Source organism: Sander lucioperca, chromosome 19 (genome assembly GCF_008315115.2).
Source record: "Sander lucioperca isolate FBNREF2018 chromosome 19, SLUC_FBN_1.2, whole genome shotgun sequence".
Taxonomy (NCBI): Eukaryota; Metazoa; Chordata; class Actinopteri; order Perciformes; family Percidae; genus Sander; species Sander lucioperca.
The window spans coordinates 17,012,763-17,035,434 of NC_050191.1; the positions used below are offsets into that span (position 1 = coordinate 17,012,763).

The 22,672-nt window shown below is 36.8% G+C and overlaps 1 protein-coding gene across 1 annotated transcript; it reads right to left on the reverse strand.

The window, feature by feature from the left end:
• Window positions 1-93: 93 nt before the first annotated feature.
• Window positions 94-7,884, reverse strand: smyd2b (SET and MYND domain containing 2b). The gene is made up of 12 exons (XM_031321777.2): window positions 7,637-7,884; window positions 5,822-5,885; window positions 5,008-5,118; window positions 4,842-4,902; window positions 3,695-3,819; window positions 3,438-3,505; window positions 2,725-2,827; window positions 1,845-1,955; window positions 1,589-1,709; window positions 1,183-1,357; window positions 986-1,094; window positions 94-741 (listed from the first exon to the last, which is right to left on the reverse strand). The coding sequence occupies exons 1-12, from the start codon at window positions 7,804-7,806 to the stop codon at window positions 661-663; spliced, it is 1,299 nt and encodes a 432-aa protein (XP_031177637.1). The 5' UTR covers window positions 7,807-7,884; the 3' UTR covers window positions 94-660.
• Window positions 7,885-22,672: the final 14,788 nt, after the last annotated feature.

Below are 22,672 nucleotides of genomic sequence, written 5' to 3' on the forward strand. Positions count from 1 at the left end.
CACACAAAGATCTAGTGCAAACACGGTGCTCAGGGGCATAGCACAAAATTCTGGGCCCTGTAGAAAGGGCCCTGAGTACTTTTTCACCCCAGTCCGACGCCCCTGACGGTGCTCTATCCCAGCTCGCCATTGTGACTCAGGCCCATTCTGCAGCTTTAATAGGCCCCTTGTGGTGAGGCAGCTGTCCTGATTGGCTGAGAGGGATTTTGTTTTTACACTCATATGTAAACAACTCCTCTCCGATAAATGACAGGGCCCAGCTGACGTGTCAGTCACAAGCAAAAACAAACACAAAATCATTAACAATTTGGAAAATAATTATTAAACACCTTATGGTCAACATGAGTAAAAAGCACGTTTTACAATGTCAGACTTTCACATTTGCCTATAACTGAACGTTAAATGCATGCTTGGTACAAAAGTATCCTGCATCCAACAAACTAATAGATTCTTGCATACATAACACTGTTGTAAAAAGTTTAATATCCAAAAATATTTTTGTTGCACAAAACTTTGCATAAAAAACATGAATGCTCTCTATCTTTGCTCCAGTACCAAAAAGAGTAGAATGTTTCTTCAGTTCTGTAAAGCTCCTAATCAAAGGAGTGTTTGCAGTCACTTCGGATCAGCTGTGTTCAACATCATTTCTTTCCTTTCTCGTCATTTTCGTGTCATCTCTTTGCGCAACTCTGTCAAGTAGAAGTGATCCCTCCCATGAGCCACTTCCATTATGGCCATTGCCTGTGTACAAACAAACATATATAATTGTACAGCATAAAAATATGTTAATGATTTCTAGGTATATTCCTCTAAGTAAGGTACTTGATACATAAACTAATATAGTTTTAAAATGATACCCAGGCCTAATGATTTTTGTTCAAGTTTATCATAAAAGCATTTACTTTGTTTACTTGGTTAAAAGTGTTTTATAGCTGCTGTTTTTGAGTATGAAAGTCTGATGTAAAAGCTCAGCAGGTCATGTTACCTTCTTGAGAGCGCCGACGCCCACTGAGTACCTCTCCAGCCCCATGTACAGTCTGCCCAACTTGAGGTACATGGAGGACACATTCAAAGAGTAGGGTGGATACAGCTTGCTGCATTGGAAAGAGATCATACATATTGATGATTACTCTTTTTTTATCACCTTTAGAACTTTTCAGACTGTTCACTGTTTGTCATCACCTGTAAGGTTTGATGATCTTTTCGCCGTATCTGATAGCTCCGTCTGGATCTTGCATGTAGAGACAAACCCCCATGGCCTGGTACATCATGTGAAGCATGTAGACGTTGGTGTCATCAAAGACAGCACCCATCTCATCCAGGCTCTGTTCACACATCTCCAGCAACTCACTAGGGGGTGCCACAGAGTCAAGGGCTGCATCAAGTTTTAACTGAGATTTCAAAGGGCCTCTGAACATATAAACAGATGGTTTAGAGTTTTGAAAGCTACTTTGCTAAAGCATAATATCTGCATAAGAAAGCTTAATAAGCACTGAACGAACCTGCAGGTGCAGCAGTAAATGAAACTAAAGTGCAAACGAATTGTACAACACAAGAGACGGTGTAATTTAGTGACATTAAAGGATATTTTTTATGTGTTTGAGGGCCCGGAACTCTCTGATGGTTTTCCTGGCATAGCGCACCATGTTGCTGATGACCTCTTGCTCGATGGGGTCACTCTGCTTACGCACTTTCAACTTTGCCTTGTCCTGGAGGAAGACAGGACACCGAGCACGATAGTCAACCAAACCATGCAGTTTTGTTTCTAAATTTTACACGTGAGTTGCAATGGCAGTTGTATGATTAAGTATTTTTTTCACTCAGCACTTCCTGTGGTGTCTTACACTGGACTTGGTTTTGCATTCCTGGCATTGACAGGTGAAGTAATAGAACTCTCTCAGCCTGTTGTTACGGTCGTCTGTTGGATAGAGGAGGTCTATGTAGCTGATGAGCACCTAGAAGTGGAAATAACACTTTTCTCAGCATTTTTCTTCAGGTTACAAGGTTAGTCTAAAAATAACCCTTTAATCAGCTGCTGCATCCCCCCTTCAAACCACACACCTTCTTCTTCTTCTTCTACAGCGTTGGCTTGACACACTTTTGTTGCAGTGATGTCACGCTCTGCTCATGGCAGACTTTCAATCTCACAATATCACAAGTCTCCTCCATTTGTAAGCTATTATCTCATCCGTATTATATTTGAATCCAAAACTTCCTGTGTTGAGAAAGAGACCGGAGAACCACAACCTATCAAGTTTGTTTCAAGATTTAGAGGAACCGTTTGAAAAATTGGGAAATATGGCTATTTGCTTTCTTGTCGAGAGTTAGATGAGAAGATTGATACCACTCTCTGGCAAGACAGTTATATAAATCTTCTCCAACTCTTGGTAGGAAAGCTAATAAGCGCATTGCAAAAATGTTTAACTTTTCCTTTAAAGTGAAGGCAGAAAGCACAATTTAAAAAAAATGACTGGCTTACACATCATTCAAAGTTGAACAATTCCTATATATCACTGGAAGATGAAAATGAAGTATTGTGTCATTTAAAGTTCTTTAGTAGTTTAAAAGCAATTTAGTGCAGGCTGATCCACCAAATAGAATCGAGCTAACAGCAAGACACGTTTCACACACACAATCGTAATAAGCTTGGCTCCCTTCTCCATTCACACACACTTGAAAACATGAACCCAACCCCCTCTAATGGCAGCTGTCCCTTCTCCTCACTTCATCTCCAGGATTCATGTTCTTCACTGCTCGAACCTCAGCAGACGTCCCCTTATATGTGACTATGACACTGGGAAGACAGCTGTGGTTTATCAGTGCCACACTTTGGAGAGACAGACACACAGGGAAAGAATTAGAATAAAAATCCAGCTCTCTACTTTCTTACATTTGATGACATAGGAGCAGCGACAAAAGAGCCAACTTGTTATTATTAATGATACAACAGTAATAACTAACATTTGTGGAAGTGGTAGTAACAAAACTATGCTACAACTGCTCTTACAGAGAGGTGTCCCTGACATATGTTAGCGACCTTGCTATCACCTGGAAACCAGCTGGAAATAGCTTAAAATGGAGCTGAGAGGGCAAATTTGAAAACTTAACAGCCTCAGCCACAGCAGGGAGCCGAGTGTACTACCAAATGACCAACAGGAGAAGAAAAATGTTCTTGCTAGGAAGCAACAATCTGGCCTCCTTGGATATCTGTTACATGTTGATCCAGATACTGACCTTTAAAACATGAACAAATACTGCTAATTGTAGCATTCAGCATGCATGGCCAATGCCAAAAAATAAAATCAAGGAACTAACACATATCCATAGAAGCCATTGAGAGAATAGACATTTAGAAACACAAATGAAAGGAAAATACTGTCTAATATACAGTACAGAATGAAAATGTGAGCATTGTGCATGTGAGTTTTCCTTCTTACTCTGGATAGACTGCAGTACCCATGTGGGACAGTTCATCATCCTCTATAGTGAAACCATTACAGGCAACCTATTGAATAAATGACAAAGGGAAGAGAAAGAAAACCATGCAAATACATGTGACCAAAACATCAAATGATTTATATATATATATATTTCTTCTTTCTATGCTTCCTTGATAAGGACAGCAATGAAAGAGTAAGATTCTATAGATATTATTATCACCAGTCATTTTTGTGTGTGTCTGTGTGTGTGGTACCTGGGAGAAGAGTGTAAGAAGGTCTTTATGGTCGGGCAACTCCAAATGTTTGGAGAAAAAGCGATGCAGTCCGGCAATATCTGACTCAGTCATCTCTCTTTTCTCATTGTCTACATCCTCCACGTCTGTTACAGGAATAGGGATAGACATTTTGATTGATGAAACGTATATTTTTTTTAAACATGTATTTACCCAGAGTAGTATGCATACGTATTAGCAGAATTTATTTTAGACTATAATTGCCTTGAAAAACGACCCCATAGGTAATTTGTACAAACAGCAATTACCATATTTACATTAATTGTTAGGCGGTGGTACCCTCTAGTGGCCATAGTAGTTATCACGGGAGCAAAGCTGGAAGTCATGAAACATGATTAAGACATGCAGGAGAAAGTCCGTTAAGGATGGGAAAAGAGGTGGATGGGTCAAACAAACACAGGGCTTTCACCCAGGAGACACGTGTATGTGTCCCGTTTAAAAAACAGCCCTAACTGATGCTGACTCAAGTGACATCACTTTTATCAGATTTCGCACAGCTCCTTCTGGAGCCACAAAATGTTTTATAAAACTTTTTTCACATATGCTGTAGCACTCCCCAGCAGGTGTAAACAGACTTATGTGAAAAATTGGTGGCTTCCCAACAGCCTAGACTTTGTTTTTGATGCCACATACACCATGTACTGTATATATTTATACATGCAATATTCTTTACCATCAGGAAATATTAGTTAATATACTTTTTAATGATTTTGAACTGAACCTCAATTATGAATTTTTTTAATACAATGAACTCGATCCAACAACATTTACAGACACTCATGCAGTCAGCAGCACTGTGTGTTAGTCTAAAGTGTTCCTGCTTTTCCATTCAAGTTGTTACACTTGTTACGTTGTCTAATGGCCATTGGACCCACATCTGTAGGATATATATAGAGGTGGCCTTTAGTGTTTCTCTCAATCTAATCTGAATGGGTTGTGCTTTTTTAAAGAGAGATCTCTAGGGACACTTAGGACTGAAGTACAAACTCAGAGTCTCTGAACACTTCATACTAAATCTGACACTTTCCAGGTGGGTTTATAAGGGTTGTCCCCAAAGAGCTAATCACAAACACAATCATGCATGCGCGTTAAAGGAGCATTTACTCACGTGATTGGATCTCTTCTATGAGCAAGATCCTCTCAGAAGCACATCTTTCTTTCTGCATTTTCTGTGGAAAACAGACACTATTAACAGAAATTACCTCAATGAACCACAGTATGTGCCAGAAAACACTCCAAAAGGACGTGGTGTCTTTTATCAAATTCTTGCCAACCTTCTTGGCGAGGATCCGGGCCACCAGGCGGGACGTCTCTGACGGGCACCAGTTCTCTCCGAATGCAGTCATTGCAGAGCACTCCAGCTTGTGCATGGCCCAGTCCCCTTTCTACATAACACACATCAATATTGTAACTGCACACAAAAGAGTAGTCCTGTAGTTTAAAGCCAATTCAATTGTAAACATATGCGGTCGAGCCAACTATTTACAGTTTAGGTCGCACCACAACAAAAGGCCTAACAGTTGGCATTTATGGCCCCTGAGCTACACTACCGGCTGAAACATTAAGCAGAATGATGGGAGGTGACTCCACACTGTGTTATTCTGAATGTTACCCTCATCCCTTAAATGCAAACTGACCCATTAATTGACTGTTTGGTCCCTATGCTCTTAACACACCAGGAAACAAAATCATTGAAAAATGGGAAGAATGTAAAAAAGAAAAGAAAAAAGAAAGTCTTTACAAGGGGTGTCACGAGTCACAAAAATGTTAAGTTTGACTTGAGAGTGGCATCAGAGGACAGGACATATTGTCAGCTAAAACAAAAGGGTTCATCCTCTCTACAGGGACTATTTTAGGTCATCTCTTACTCACATTATTAGAGTGACAGGAATTCAGCGATGACATTTGTGCACAAGCAAATATCATTCCTGAGTTAATCTGCTTGTGATTGTGCAACATACAGTAGATGTTGTGAAGGAAATACACAGTAATTGTTTGGAGCCCTGAGCTACAATATAGGGTCCATTATTGTACACAGGAATCATTACATTACAGAGTCATTATGTCCCTCCCCCAACTGTTTACTACCTGGCATTTCACACCGCAGTAGAAGGCTTTCTTGCACTTCCCACATCTTGCCAAGCCCTCTTTCCTATAAATGACAAAAATACAGGGTCTATTATGGATAGCAAACAGCATACGATTAAAACGTTCCTGAAAGATTCTCACACATCCGCATATAATTTACTTTCCCAGATTTAAACATCACAGCTCAGTGGATATCAACCTGCATCCAAAAGATTGGTGTGTAGATATCACACTTTAGTGTTGTGAATTAATCTGTATGTGAGGATCGAGGTGCTTCAGTGTGTAAGTGTTTGTATGGACATTTAAACATGGCTTGAGACATTGCTCCATGGTTCTGAGACAAGAACCAGCAGTTGCTAGTGGCCTGTCGTAACTGATAGCAACGAAGAGCTTTAACTAACATTCTGTGGTATTAATAGAGCTGACCTTAAAACAGACCAGCTGTCTCTCTATCACTTTGAAAAATAAAGCGGTCCAAAAGTCCACCCATTTAATTTTTTAGACACTTCGGTCGGTAGTCAGACCAAGTCCAACAAACTGCTTAGTGGTGAATGAACATGACAGGCTGGGAACACACTACCTGATGTAAAGTGCAAGTGTAACCCAGAGTTTCACACTGGTGATTGGTTCAACCAAAAAGAGACTGCAGTCTACACACAGTGGCCAATTAAAGTGAGCTCTATCAAACATCATTGATCCTCTATGATAAAACAATGGGTTGTCTATAACTGTATCTGCAAATATCCTCTAGTCTCCTGGCTCCCTTTGCACTTTTTCTAACTTACAGCAAATTGAATTAAATGGCTGTCTCAGGATCTCAACTACATTTGGATTGGGGCAAGGCTAAGGTAAGAGGTAGGGTTACATAGGTTTACAACAGAAAAAAAGAAATTATGCTTTTAAAAATTCTTCTTTTTGTCACCTGAAAATTGAAGATCAACACTGGACAATATAAAACATGTCACTGCACAGAATTTAAACTGTGCACATAATTAGACTTGTGCAACTTTTCAGTTAAAAAAAAGTTTAATAAAGCAACACAGCAGCATCATTTATTGAAAGAAGACACATTACAGTACCTTCAGTGTAAATCCACAATGAACCTTACAGAACCATTAGATTAGATTATATGGACACATGCAGCCAAGCACAATCAAGAGCTGAATGAACGAATAAACGTCATTTATGAGTAAACCAATGACATAGCTGTGTGTCATTTTGAAATTATCTCAGGAAAATACAGTATATGAATTTATGCATTTATGATTACCTGACTATGTGAGTACTCTATAAACTGATTTAAATACATAATTAAATTGTATGTCTGCAAAATAGATGACCAGTGATATTGTAATATCTTGAGATATTGAAATACACTGTATTATGTAATCATGGTCTCAGTAACTCAGGTCACTAAATCTTTTGCTCAGGTTCACCATTCAAATACTTTCACAGTGGGTCACAGAGGTTAAACGTGGAACAGGATATACATGAACCAGATAACCAAAATAGATTTTATTGAGTGGCATATTCATGACAAAGTGCCCAAAGTGCCTAAATGGTGCTGTGTGTGTGTGTGTGTGTGTGTGTGTGTGTGTATATATATGTGTGTGTGTGTGTGTGTGTGTGTGTGTGTGTGTGTGTGAATCATATGCAATGGGGTGTTGCAGGATATGCAGCCAAATTATATCAGGTATCATCTCAAAGGTTGTGAAACAGACAGATACAACTCTTTATGAACTCTCAAGTAACGCTCAAAAAGAAAATGAAATATGTTGTCTCAGCACACAGTGATAAAAATAACCCTTTACTTGCCTGGTAAAGCAGAACTCGCAGTAGCAGCCTCTCTCTGATAGTGACAGCACAAAAGAATACGCTGGGCTGGAAAACAGCAACTCTCCAACTTTAAAGGGTCTGGTAACGCGGAGACCTCGGCCTTTACCAGGACTGTCAAACCTCTCAAGTCCCTCGATGCTGCCCATCATAGTGCCTCCTTTGGGTTGTCTTCCTCCAAAATGACCTTTTGCTCATAACAAGGACCTGGGAAAGAAGTGGGATGTGACACCTCAGCTCCAAGCGTTGGGGCGTCACCCTTCTAATAATAGTTCATAGTAGCATCCAAAGGCAGAGAATGAACCCGGTTGTTAGTTTTTTACGAACTAAGAAAACATTGTAAAAGTATTTATTTTGACAGACAAACTATTTACTTTTGTTAAAGTACCCAATAATTGATTTAGGGAGTCATATACAGGTTCTCAATCTTTTTTCAGCCATGGACCCCCTTACAAGATAAAGAATATACCTGAGACCCCCTCATTCCCTTGGAATAATTTGACACAATACTAGTTTATTACTTTTTTATGACATTGTTTATGACACACTAAACTATGACTTTTTATTACATTTTTTATGACATACTTTACTATTACTTTTTATGAATTTTTATGACATACTATACCTTTTTATTACTTCTTATGACATATTATAGGCTACTATGACTTTTTATGACTCTATGGCATACTATCAAGGTTATTAAAACCAAACAAAAATAAGCTGTAAAATTATTTTTAGTAAACAAACTAAATAAAAACTGAAACTAAACTGAAACTATATTGCCAGGTTAAATAACTGAACGTAAATCATTTCAGTTTTAGTTCGTTGAAACTTATATGACATACTATACTATGACTTTTTAGTACTTTTTAAGACATACTATACAATTGAGTTTTTAATGACTTTTTATGACATTTTTATGAGATATACTATGACTTTTTAAGACTTTTTATGGTATACTATACTATGACTTTTAATGACTTTTTATGACATACTGTACTATGATTTGTTTTATGACTTTTTATGGCATACTACACTAATATTTTTTTTATGCCTTTTTATAACTTTTTATGACATAATATAGTATGAGGGCATACTATACCATGAAATGTTAGGCAGGAAACAAAATCACAGGGAACCAGGGAGGAATACATTTAAAGACAAGACAGCACAGAACACAACTGAAAAACCGTAACAAGGGACAGATGACACAAGGCTGGGGAACTGGTGAAAGACATCAGGGTGGAGCAGATAATCACAAAGACGGGAAAATATACAACAGGAAGTAAAACAAGACAACACAAGGGAGAACAGAACCTTCAAAATAAAACAGGAAATGGGAAAAATTAACAGAAAACCAACTAAACACAGAAACTTGACACTGGACGAGACATGACAATATTATGGCTTTTTAATGACTTTTATGACATACTATACTATGACTTTTTATGACATTTTTTATCAGATATACTATAACTTTTAGTGACTTGTTATGGTATACTATACTATGACTTTTAATGACTTTTTATGACTTACTGTACTATGATTTTTTAATGACTTTTTATGGCATACTACACTAATATTTTTTTATGCCTTTTTATGACTTTTTATGACATACTTTTTTTTAAGGCATACTATAACATGAAATGTTTATAGTATTTTTTTGGACATACTATACTATGGCTTTTTTATCACTTTTCCCGACATACTATACTATGGCTTTTTTATGACTTTTTTTTCGACTTACTATACTATGACTTTTTAATAATTTTTTTTTGACATACTATACTATGACTTTTTTTATCACTTTTTTAGACATACTATATTATGACTTTTTTAAAACTTTTTTGGACATACAATACTATGGCTTTTTATGACTTTTTTGGACATACTAAACTATGGCTTTTTTATCACTTTTTTCGACATACTATACTATGCCTTTTTATAAGACTTTCAACATAATATATTATGGTTTTTTATGACTTTTTTGGACTTACTATACTATGGCTTTTCATCACGTTTGTTGACATAATATACTATGACTTTTTCATCACTTTTTTCAACATACTATACAATGACTTTTTTTTTTTTTTTTTTTTTTACTTTTTTGGACATACTGTACTGTGTTTTTTATCACTTTTTCCGACATACTATACTATGGCTTTTTTGCAGATCAATCCCAGGCTTCTCCACATGTCAGTGTCCCTGACTATGTCTATACTGTGTCTTTTTTGACATACTATACTATGGCTTTTTTTGACTTTTTTGGACATAATATACTATGGCTTTTTTTATGACTTTTTTCGACATACTATACTATGGCTCTTTTATGACTTTTTTCGACATACTATACTATGGCTTTTATATCACTTATTTCGACATACTATACTATGGCTTATTTATCACTTTTTTGACACACTTAACTGTGGCTTTTTCATCACTTCTTTCAACATACTATACTACGACTTTTTTAAAAACTTTTTTGGACATACTAAACTATGGCTTTTTAATCACTTTTTTCAACATACTATACTATGGCTTTTTTTTTTACTTTTTTGGACATACTATACTATGGCTATTTATGACTTTTTCAACTTATTATACTATGACTTTTGTATCACTTTTTTTCAACATACTATACTTTGGCTTTTATCATGTTTTTCGACATACTATATTATGGCTGTATTATCACTTTTTTGACACACTTAACTGTGGCTTTTTTATTACTTCTTTCGACACACTATACTACGACTTTTTTATCACTTTTTTAACATACTATACTATGCCTTTTTTAAGACTTTTTTCGACATAATATATTATGGCTTTTTTATGACTTTTTGGACTTACTATACTATGGCTTTTCATCAGGTTTTTCGACATAATATACTATGGCCTTTTATCATGTTTTTCGACATACATTTTTGCATTTTTTTATCACTTTTTTTCGACATACTATACTATGGCTTTTTTATCACTTTTTTCGACTTACTATACTTTGTTTTTTTACCTACTATGCTATGGCTTTTTATCACGTTTGTCGACATACTATATCATCGCTTTTCGACATACTACAATATGACTTTTTCGACAAATTGTACTATGGCATTTTTGTCACTTTTATTGACGTTCTGTATTATGGCCTTTTTATCGCTTTTTTAGACATACTATACTGAGGCTTGTTTATGACTTTTTTTGACATACTGTAATATGGCTTTTTTACCTACTATGCTATGGCTTTTCATCACTTTTTTGACATTCTATACTATGGCTTTTTTATCACTTTTTTTTGACATACTATACTTTTACTTAATTTGTACTATGCTAAAGCTTTTCATCACGTTTATGGACATACTATACTATGACTAGCTATTACTTATTTCCATCTACCATATCAGGTGGCTTGTGGCTTGGGGATAGAATTGTAGTCACATGACCGCAAGGTTGGTTGATTAATCCCAGGCTTCTTCAGTCATATGTCAAAGTGTCTGTCACTATAGCAAAGTATGACTTTTTCAAAATACCATACTGTTGCTTTTTTATCACTTGTTTTGACATACTATACTATGGCTTTTATATCACTTATTTCGAAATACTATACTATGGCTTTTATATCACTTATATCGACATATAACGTTTGTATCACGTTTGTCGACATACTATACTATGACTATTCATAGACATAGTACATACAATATACTATGGCTTTTTTATGACATTTTTTTCGACTTACTATACTATGACTTTTTATCACTTTTTTAAACATATTATACTATGGCTTTTATATCACTTATTTCGACATACTATAATATGGCTTATTTATCACTTTTTTGACACACTTAACTGTAGGTTTTTTTATCACTTTTTTCGACATACTATACTATGACTTTTTTATCACTTTTATAAAAATACTATACTATGGCTTTTATCACGTTTTTCGACATACTATACTATGGCTTTTTTATCACTTTTTTCGACTTACTATACTTTGTTTTTTTACCTACTATGCTATGGCTTTTTATCACGTTTGTCGACATACTATATCATCGCTTTTCGACATACTACAATATGACTTTTTCGACATATTGTACTATGGCATTTTTGTCACTTTTTTTGACGTTCTGTATTATGGCCTTTTTATCGCTTTTTTGGACATACTATACTATGTCTTTTTTAGACATACTATACTGAGGCTTTTTTATGACTTTTTTTGACATACTGTAATACGGCTTTTTTACTTACTATGCTATGGCTTTTCATCACTTTTTTGACATACTATAATATGACTTCTTCGAGATACTATACTATGGCTTTTTTATCACTTTTTTTTGACATACTATACTTTTATTCTACTATGCTAAAGCTTTTCATCATGTTTATGGACATACTATACTATGACTAGCTATTACTTATTTCCATCTACCATATCAGGTAGCTTGTGGCTTGGGGATAGAATTGTAGTCCCATGACTGCAAGGTTGGTTGATCAATCCCAGGTTTCTCCAGTCATATGTCCAAGTGTCTGTCACTATAGCAAAGTATGACTTTTTCAAAATACCATACTGTTGCTTTTTTATCACTTGTTTTGACATATTATACTATGGCTTTTATATCACTTATTTCGACATACTATACTATGGCTTTTATATCACTTACATTGACATATAACGTTTGTATCACGTTTGTCGACATACTATACTATGACTATTCATAGACATACTACATACAATATACTATGGCTTTTTTATCACTTTTTTAGACATACTATACTATGGCTTTTATATCACTTATTTCGACATACTATAATATGGCTTATTTATCACTTTTTTGACACACTTAACTGTGGGTTTTTTTATCACGTTTTTTGACATACTATACTATGACTTTTCTTGACTTTTTTTGACATACTATACTATGAATTTTTTATCACTTTTTTTCGACATACTATACTATGACTTTTTTATCACTTTTATAAAAATACTATACTATAGCTTTTATCACGTTTTTCGACATACTATACTATGAATTTTTTATCACTTTTTTGACATACTATACTATGGCTTTTATATCACTTTTTTCAACATACTATACTATGGCTTTTATCACGTTTTTCGACATACTATACTATGACATTTTATCACTTTTTTAAACATACTATACTATGGCTTTTTTTACTTTTTTGGACATACTAAACTATGGCTTTTTTATGACTTTTTTGACATACTATACTATGGCTTTTTATCAAGTTTTTCGACATACTATACTATGGCTTTTTTTTTTTTTTTTTACTTTTTTGGACATACTGTACTATGGCTTTATTTATGACTTTTTTGGACATACTATACTATGGCTTTTTTTTTTTTTTTTACTTTTTTGGACATACTGTACTATGGCTTTATTTATGACTTTTTCGGACATACTATACTATGGCTTTATTTATGACTTTTTTGGACATACTATACTATGGCTTTTTTTTTTTTTACTTTTTTGGACATACTATACTATGGCTTTATTTCTGACTTTTTTCGACATACTATACTATGGCTTTTTATCACCTTTTTCGACATGCTATAACATGGCATTTATATCACTTATTTCGACATACTATAATATGGCTTATTTATCACTTTTTGACACACTTAACTGTGGGTTTTTTATCACTTATTTTAACATATTATAATATGACTTTTTTATCACTTTTTTTTTTACATACTATAATATGGCTTTTTTTTTTTTTTTTTTTTTACTTTTTATGACATACTATACTATGACTTTTTATTACATGCTATACTATGACTTTTTATGACATAGTATACTATGATTTTCATGACTTTTTATAACATACTATTCTATGACTTTTTATGACATTTTATGACATATACTATGACTTTTCATGACATAATTTACTATGAATTTTTCATGACTTTATATAACATATTATACTATCACTTTTTATGACTTGTTATGGCTTACCATACTATGATTTGTTTGTGACTTTTTATGACACAGTCTACTATGACTTTTTCATGACATTTTTATCACATATTATACTATGACTTTTTATGGCATGCTTTACTATGACTTTTTATGACATTTATGACTGACATACTATTCCATGAGTTTTTATGGAATACTATACTTTAACATTTTTATGATATACTATACTATTACTTTTCATTACATTTTTATGACATATTATGAATTTTTATGACATACTTTACTATTACATTTTATGACTTTTTATGGCATACTAATTCAAGGTTATTATAATAAACTAAAACTAAAACAAAATACGTAGTAAAATATTTAGTATACGGAAACTAAGTGAAAACTAAAACCTTAAAGAAAAACTAAAACTAGACTTTTTATAATGTTTTCATGACATATGTTTTCATGAGATTATGTCGTCGTCTTGTATGATTTTTTTCCGACTTTTTCTGACATGCTATACTATGACATTTTTATGACTTTTTATGACATACTATACTTTGACTTTTTTAATTACATACTATATTATGACTTTTTATGACACACAATACTATGACTTTTTAATCACATTTCATGGCATACTATACTATGATTTTGCACCAGCCAGAATGATTTGTCTATTTTTGGACACATTTTTACACTCAAACATCAGATATACACCTCAAACAAGTAATGTTTAGGTTGTGTTAACATACACATACACATACATATACACATACACATACACATATACATACACATACACATACACATACACATACACATACACATACACATACACATATACATACACATACACATACACACACATACAGATACAGATTTACATACACATACACATACACACACATGGATATCCCACAGGTAATCTCCATAGTGTTGGTACTTTTTTTACTGCAGTTTAATAAGGCCATCTGGTGGTGAAGGCCAAGAATATCTTTGCAGTTGATGTCTATACTCTGTTCTACAATTTCATTCTCTGTGTTGTGGCAGCTGTGTTTGTAGATCAGTTCACTAAATACATTCATGAAGTTGAATGAAAAGTTCAACTGTAACGACACTGGCCTTGATTACATTATGTATTGTGTGTTGTTAATAATTGTTAGATACATAGAAAAAGACTTCAAGTTCCTAGCTGGTGTCCACTTTCATTTTGTGCCATCTTGTGGGTGATTATTAGAAGTGCACCCTCCAATGATTGAGAAGCCCATATATGATGAATCACAGTCCACTACACACCTTAGATACAGACCAATTATCTGACAACACTGAATGACATAGTGGGACGACCAGCACTCCTGATTTTTTTTACACAGAGGAAGAGAGGGAGAGCTCAGGTCAGGAACTTGATCTTGAGTAAATTGAAATATTTCATAAGCAACCATGCAAGCACACAGATACAGACACAGACACACACACACACACACACACACACACACACACACACACACACACACACAGCACAAACCACTGTGAAGATTTGTCTGTGATCTGTATCTGAAGGCTTTATCCAACCTTGCCCCAGTTCCCCCCCGATTTATTATAATTCCATTTTTCCAGTCTTTCAATCTAAAGATTTGTTCCTCTTCATTTTTAATAACGTGCATGCAAGGGAGGCATGTCCCTGGGAGATTATGTCGTCGTCTTTGGCGTCTCGTCTTGATTACATCAGAGGAACCTGATTTGATTTAGAAGAAACCCCCATGTTCCGGTACGCGTTCTCGTTAGACCCCCCCCCCCCCTCCACTGTGCAGATTTCTTGTTTTGTCAGAGGGGATGATCTTGATGAATATGATCTGAAAGAGAGGGAGGAAGAGGGGGATTAGGTGAAAGGATTATAATTTCCAATGACGAGAAATAATAAGAAACAATAAATCCTAAGTAGATTTAGTTCTCAAGGAAACCCTGTTAGGGAAAATCAACAGAATAAGAGACAGAACAGAAAAGCGATTTATTACTGTAAATAGATACAGTTGGCCTGGTCTGTTTGGTATGAGAGACCTTAAGTCAAATTGAATGTATGTCACCGTAACATTTGTATTGGTTCAGAATAAGTTGTTTTAAACATTAGTTATTATAGAGTTCATCTAGAATTCATTCAACACACTGCTCTTTTTTACAGATTGCAGTAGAGCTGCAAAGATTAATTGATTTATCTTTTTAACAAATACATTAATGGTTTCAGCTACCTTTCAAGCAAAAAAAAAAAGCTCTGTAGCTGCAGCTTTTCTCAAGTGAGGATTGGCTGCGTTTAACTGTTGCATATCTTAATTAAATGACTGCGTTTCAGACTGTTGATTGGACATCACAAGATATTTGAAGACATTCCCTCAGGCTATAAGAAACTGTAATGAGCATTTTTTTAAACATTGTAATAGACCAAACAAACAACAAAGAACAATATAACAGTTAGAAGCAAGCCTTGACTGTTGGTTGGACAAAAACACAATGTTTCATTATTTTCATAGACCAAATGATTAAGTAAGATTGTATGTTTGAATATGCTTTGTGTCTGCGCTCTTATCCAGGAAGGTTTCTCTGTTTTCTTCATAACAAAAATGTGAAAATAAATGTGGAAATCTTCAAAAAAATTGAGTTGCTAAATAACAAATTTATGGAAAACTGCAGCTGTTCACACCTTATGATGATTTGTAAAAAATAAATAAAAGAATTGCTAGATAATTTGCAAATAAAATTTCATGTGTGAAAAGTGAATGTAGTGGTGTTTCCCTGCCTTCTTCCCAGACCATGATGGGATAGGCTCCAGGCCCAAATTAGCAGTGCTTGTAAGCGCAACAGTGAAGACATTCTTCAATTCATTAAATGATGCTGTAAACCATAGCAGAGATGGCTAGCAGATGGAGGACCATCACATTTCAACAGGGGGTGCCATACTGTACAGACTGGGCCATTAAAATATAAACAATAAAGTGCCATCTTTCTAAGCTTTGTACTGATCAAAGTAGGTGGACTGTGTAATTGGTAATATTAGAAAATCAGTTTATCAATAAACTATTCGAAAGAAGACGTAGTGTTAAAAGGCTTACCAAAAATCTACACCTTTACTGTCTCATAATTTATCTGCACTTTGTCAGAGCTCTCTTCACCCTGCACCTCTTCAAGGATTAAACTACATAAGCACTCTGGCTGTTTTTACATTCTTCGAAGACACTGAAGGTATAACTTATGTCCATACTGTTGATGGATATTTGTAGTACATTGTCACATTGGGAACCTCGTAAAACAGCAGCTGCTAATGCCTCGACTGCCACGAGGTCGTGGAGAGATTTGTGTGTGAAATCCAGTGCGGTTAAAGACCCTGTGCTACTTTCGGTCTTGCAGTAAAGGTGAACCAGACTTCATCACGTATACATATATATTATATCACATCATACCCATGACCTTGTCATCACAGGCCATTCCCAGGCTGCTGTGCTAACTGGGGGTCATCAGCAGGGCATTACTTGAGAAATGGACGGTGCTGTGTGTTTGCATACAGTGGAGAGAGTGGGCACAGAGTAATTGATCATTTTGGGCTGTGTTTTGGGAGAGGGGCTTGCCAAGACCCAATGTAATTGTGCCTTTATTCTCCTGAGGCCGAGCCCAAGCAATATACACATTCTTTCTGATGAACTCACTGACTGAGACAATGTCAGCCATCCGCCTTGTCCCTTGTCAGTCAGTTAGGCAGCCAAGCCTTAAGCCTTAACCCCTCTGTCTCCACTCCTGGCTGGGGGGGAATGCGACGCCTGCCTGCTTGCCTGCTCGGCCGTCTTAGCCCCGTGGGCTTTACAGGCGCGGAGCCTCATCTCCCACTGTTTATCCATGTGTCTTTGCTTTGGCTCAGGCCCTATGCTGCAGACCACTCTGGGCTGAGTGGGGTCCACTGCCCTGTGTCACCCACCTAAGCTCTGCTTTCACTGGAGGGCTTAGCGCCTCACCCCTCAGCCGCTTTATGACCAGACAGCTGGGCTAATCTATCTCCCTCTTTCTTTCTCCTTGGGTCTTGCCTCATCTCTTCTTTTGGCTCCTTGCGTCATCTGTTTGTAGTCTAGTTTGCTTTCATGCCCTTAACACACTGCTGTTTCTGTTTCCATAATAAACAAACACACAAAATACACACAAATACACACACACACACACACACTTTTTAATTGTATGTCTCTGTGCGACAGTTTTTACTGACGCAATAAGAAATTGAAAAGAGCTTGGTCCTGGGCTCATCAGGATACTGCAACTAAATCAACTTTACACAACTTGCAATTCATCTTCATCAAGGTGACTTGGTTTAGACAAGATTAATAAGGCATAGTGACCATTTTCGCTGAAGCAAAGTTTTGTATGTGAGGTATGTTGTGTGTTCTGTATGTAACACATTATGCACCTGTGTGGCTGACACCCCTAGTACACCTGGATTGATCTTAGAGCGGCTTCTGTGAGATTTGTCCAATATGCTGTAACTTCTGAATTTAGGGACTTGTACGACCTTGAACTAAACAGAATATATGCGTTATTTACATAAGGTGCAACATTATTTGCGCAAAAATGCCAAACATTTACTTGCTTTAGCTTCTAAATGTGAGCACTTGAGGCTTATCTTTGTCTTTCATGATAGTAAACTGAATATCTTTAGGTTTGGGACTGTTTAAGATGTCGCCTTATAATTAGGGCCCGAGCACTGACAGCGGTGAAGGCCCTATTGAAACGGAAGGAATTATTATTCTTCCGGCAAATTAATCACCTTTTTGAGGAACTTAACCTACTCAAAAACTCACCAAAATTGGCGGTTGCATCAATCCTGGTGAAAATTTACGTATTTTAAGGGTTTCGGGAATAGGCGCACAAAAATGGCTTGCTAGCGCCCCCTACAATGTTAAAAAAATGTAGCCCCTACAGTATGTTTAACGTAGACTAACGAAACTTGGTACACATATGTAGCATGTCAAGACGTACAAAAAAGCTCATGGGAGCCATACCCTAAACCCAACAGGAAGTCCACCATTTTTAATTGAAAGTTCGAAATTAGTGTGATTTTGGCCATTTCCACATGTTGTACTTTAACGAACTCCTCCTAGAGATTTCATTTGATCAACTTCAAATTTGGTCTGTGCCATCTTAAGACGTTAAACATGAAAAGTTATTAAAAGAAAAACATTTCGTCATAGGGCATGGCCGTGGCGGGGCGGCCATTTTATGCGTTGCCCACAGGAAGTGGGTGTAACTTGAGTGTACATTGTCCAATTGGCTCGAAACTTTTCAGGATTCCTAAGAGTCCAACCCTGACAACATCTACATGCCGATATTGGCTCAAAGTCATAGCGCTCCCTAGTGGCAACAGGAAGTAGGCCTCCTCCTAGAGATTTCATCCAATGGACTTCAAATTTGGTCTGTACCATCTCAACACCTTAAAGATGAAAGTTATTAAAAGAAAAACTTTTCGTCAAACGGTGTGAGCGTGGCGTTGCGGCCATTACTTAGAATGTGTGGTCTACTTGTGATATTGAGCCGGCTCCTATAAGTTAACCACGCCCAAATACGCAGGCTGCGCTCCCTTTATGGCTTTTGAACCGTTTAAGGTAGAGTCTTGTGTGAGGTATCATTGAACTCAGCAGAGTTACTTTTTGATTGGTGATGGTTTGACCCGCCCCCTATGTGTTAGCCAGTCCCCCTTTAATAACTAATGACCCGTTTCTTGTACACTATTGTGTGAGGTATCATTGAACTCAACAGAGAGTTCCGTTTTCATTGGTCATGGTTTGCCCCGAACCCTATGCTTTAGCCACACCCCCTTTCACAGCTAATGAACTGTATGACGTAGAGTCTTGCGTGAGGTATCATTGAACTCAGCAGGGAGTTCCCTTTTCATTGGTGACGATTTGCAGTGTCTGAGTGCCGCGCAAATGTCGCAAGGAGCGGCGACCGCCAGTAACCTCGACGCGCGCAGGGGCACAAGGGCCCGTCCAACACTGCTTGCAGCTTTAATTGTAATTGTAATTGTTTTCACTATTTTCTGGTATTTTGTAGACAAAAACATTAACATTTAATGTAACATTAACACATACATTTGGCCAGTTTGTCTTAAAACATTAAGGCTGTCAATTGTATTCAGTCATGATAGGATGTAATAGGATATAATTCATCTGCAGTGAAATTACTATACTAAATAACCTTATTATTGTTAAGCTTGAATGTAATGGATGATACTGAAGTCTCTAGATCAAAGACGTGAGACTTGAGTCATGATTTTGTAAACATGTCTGGGTTACGAGACTGCCTTCACTTCACTCTGCATTCTTACCACCTTCAATTTCCATCCATTTTATCCTCCACCCTTCATCCTCGCCTCTTCCTCACACCATCTCCCCCTGTCCACCCTCTCTCTGTTCTCCATCTTTCTCTCTTCCTCCTCCTCCTTCTTCTCTTCCCTGTCCTCTTCAGTCGTCCGGCTAAACTTAGAAGTGACAACAGTTGCAGGGTGACACCAAGGGCTAAATAAGACCAGAACAATAGCTTCCCCCTCGTCTCCTCTTCTCACCCCCTCATCTCCCCCTTTAATAGACTGCCATTGTTCTCTTTCCTCGCCATTGCTCTTTCGGGGAGTTTGTTAGCTATGCTAATGAAGGTTGGGCTTGTGTGGGTTTAGCGAGTGGGGATTTGATGCTCTTTAACTGGGCACTTTTAGAAAGGAGAGGCGGTCATGAGTGTGGCCGGGCAGCTATTTACCAACAGTCAAATGTCACAGGCGTGTGGATGTGATACAGCAGTGGAGGAGATCTGTTACATTTCTCATGCACTTGCTTCAATTTGATATCTGTACACTGAAACTGTCATAACCAGAATAGTCAGCAAAATGTATAAAAGACAGTATTTTGCAAGAATATGTGACACTCTAATGCACAATGTACTGTATGTGTCAGCATGTCGGAGTCCTTGCAGAAAAAAAAGGGGCCGAGTAAGACAAGATGCAGAGACTACAGTAAGTATAGTGCAGTCAGTCATCCAATCAGTCAGTAAGTCTGTAAATAGCTCAGCCAGTGGCTCCTTTGAGCTTTCCTCTAAGAGGAATTCTCTTTCTCCTTGGTGTATTAATAGTGCCTGTGCATTGTTTCCTACAGCAGCACTGCTGTAATCAAAGGAAGTTGGCCTGCTAAGTATACAAGTATTTTCCTTTGTCCCTAAGTTTGGCAGGCATCTAAGAGTTAGATATGTGTGTACGTGTGTGTGTGTGTGTGTGTGTGTGTGTGTGTGTGTGTGTGTGTGTGTGTGTGTGTGTGTGTGCGTGCGTGCGTGCGTGCGTGCGTGCGTGCACGCGTGTGTGTGTGTGTGTGTGTGTGTGTCAACGTGGCTGTACAAGCAAGTGTGTGCATGCTCATGGGTATTATGTCTGGTTGTATGTTTATTTATGTATATAATCGTATACGTATGTACAGTGATACATTCTTTAATTGTTTGTGTGTCTGTGTGAGCATATCTGTAATCCACTCATTGACAGTGTGACCTTTTATTTGAGAGGTCATGTGCAGTCACGTCAGGAGCATTGGCATGCTTTTTGATGGAACACATGTTCATCTATTGTACAACCAGCCTACTGCTATGGCCCAATTAGGATTTGTCTTTTTTCATCTCAACAACACTTTTGGTTATACTGCTTTGAGTGTCTTTAATGTAAAAAAAAGTAACCTCTTAATATCATTATCATCTCTTCCATACTTTGAACAAGGAAATTATAATCAGATTTGTCTGATTGCTTTATAAATGCTTTTGATGAAAATGAGATATTGGAGCCCACCTCAATAAAGTAATTGTCTTTTATTTGAATGGAAACCATTCCATGTTAATGCTCTCCTTGGCCCAATATTTTCATTGTAATTGATAGTGCCAGCCAAAATATGATTGGCTGACATTTTAAATGTCACAAGGACTGATTCAGTGGTATGTCAAAGCCTTGACCTGTCATTCTCTGGTGTTGCCTCAAATACCCTTTAATTGGAGATTCAGAGACCTCGGGCGATGGGCTGCACTATACCTTTATCACACACACACACACACACACACACACACACACACACACACACACACACACAATATAAGACACAAAGTTACAGCCTAAGTGAAGCAGGTTGGTCGTCCGGTGACAAAGTGGTGGCGTTGAGGCATCATCGGTCACTTGGAGTCTGTCACTGACTCACCAAGGGCACAATGGAATTAGTGAGATTCTCTGCAATGTGACAGCTTGCTCTGGCTAAATGGTGTAATAATCTACCCCTCCACTCACAAAACCTCCAGCAGCACACAAACACATACCCCCACCCCACACACCACACACACACACACACACACACACACACACACACAAACGCAACCTCCCCATACCAACTGGCAGAGATAACATTGTCTTAAGCTATAAAAAAAAAGATTTTTTCCCCTCCCTCCATTGCGGTAATTATTGAATTAATGCAGATGGAGAGAGACATCTGCATGTTAAAGTGTTGGCCTCTCTCTTATGCACAGCAGATGTTCCCCTGTCATTTACTCAAATTACGCTGCTTAGATACAGAGAGTGAGAGAGTGAGAGAGCGAGAGAGCGAGAGAGAGAAAGTTACTTGCCAAGGCGACATTGTCTTCCTCAGAGTGTCAACTACCAAATTCTGTATCTGTCCTTCAAATAATTCCCTACTTTCTTCCCTTGAGGTGTTTCTTAATGGCGGTTATACTGCTTTATTTGCTCTATCGTTATCATCTAACAGTTTTGTTATAAAGGCCAGTCAAATTAATTTGTACCTTTCAAATACAGAGGCAATCCGAAGGGCTTTACATGAGGCAAAGAAACTCATTAGAACATTTAAAAGCATAATAAAGAGAAAAATAAAAGCAATTAAAATAGAAAACGTTGAAATAAGATACAAGTAGACAAATAAAAGCCAATAAATGCGGTTTCAGCACAGTACGTCAAGTTGCTAAAAAATGTAATAAAGGAAATAATAGTGCAGACAAAAAAATAAATAAGAGAGTTTTCATTAAAATGTTAAAGTGG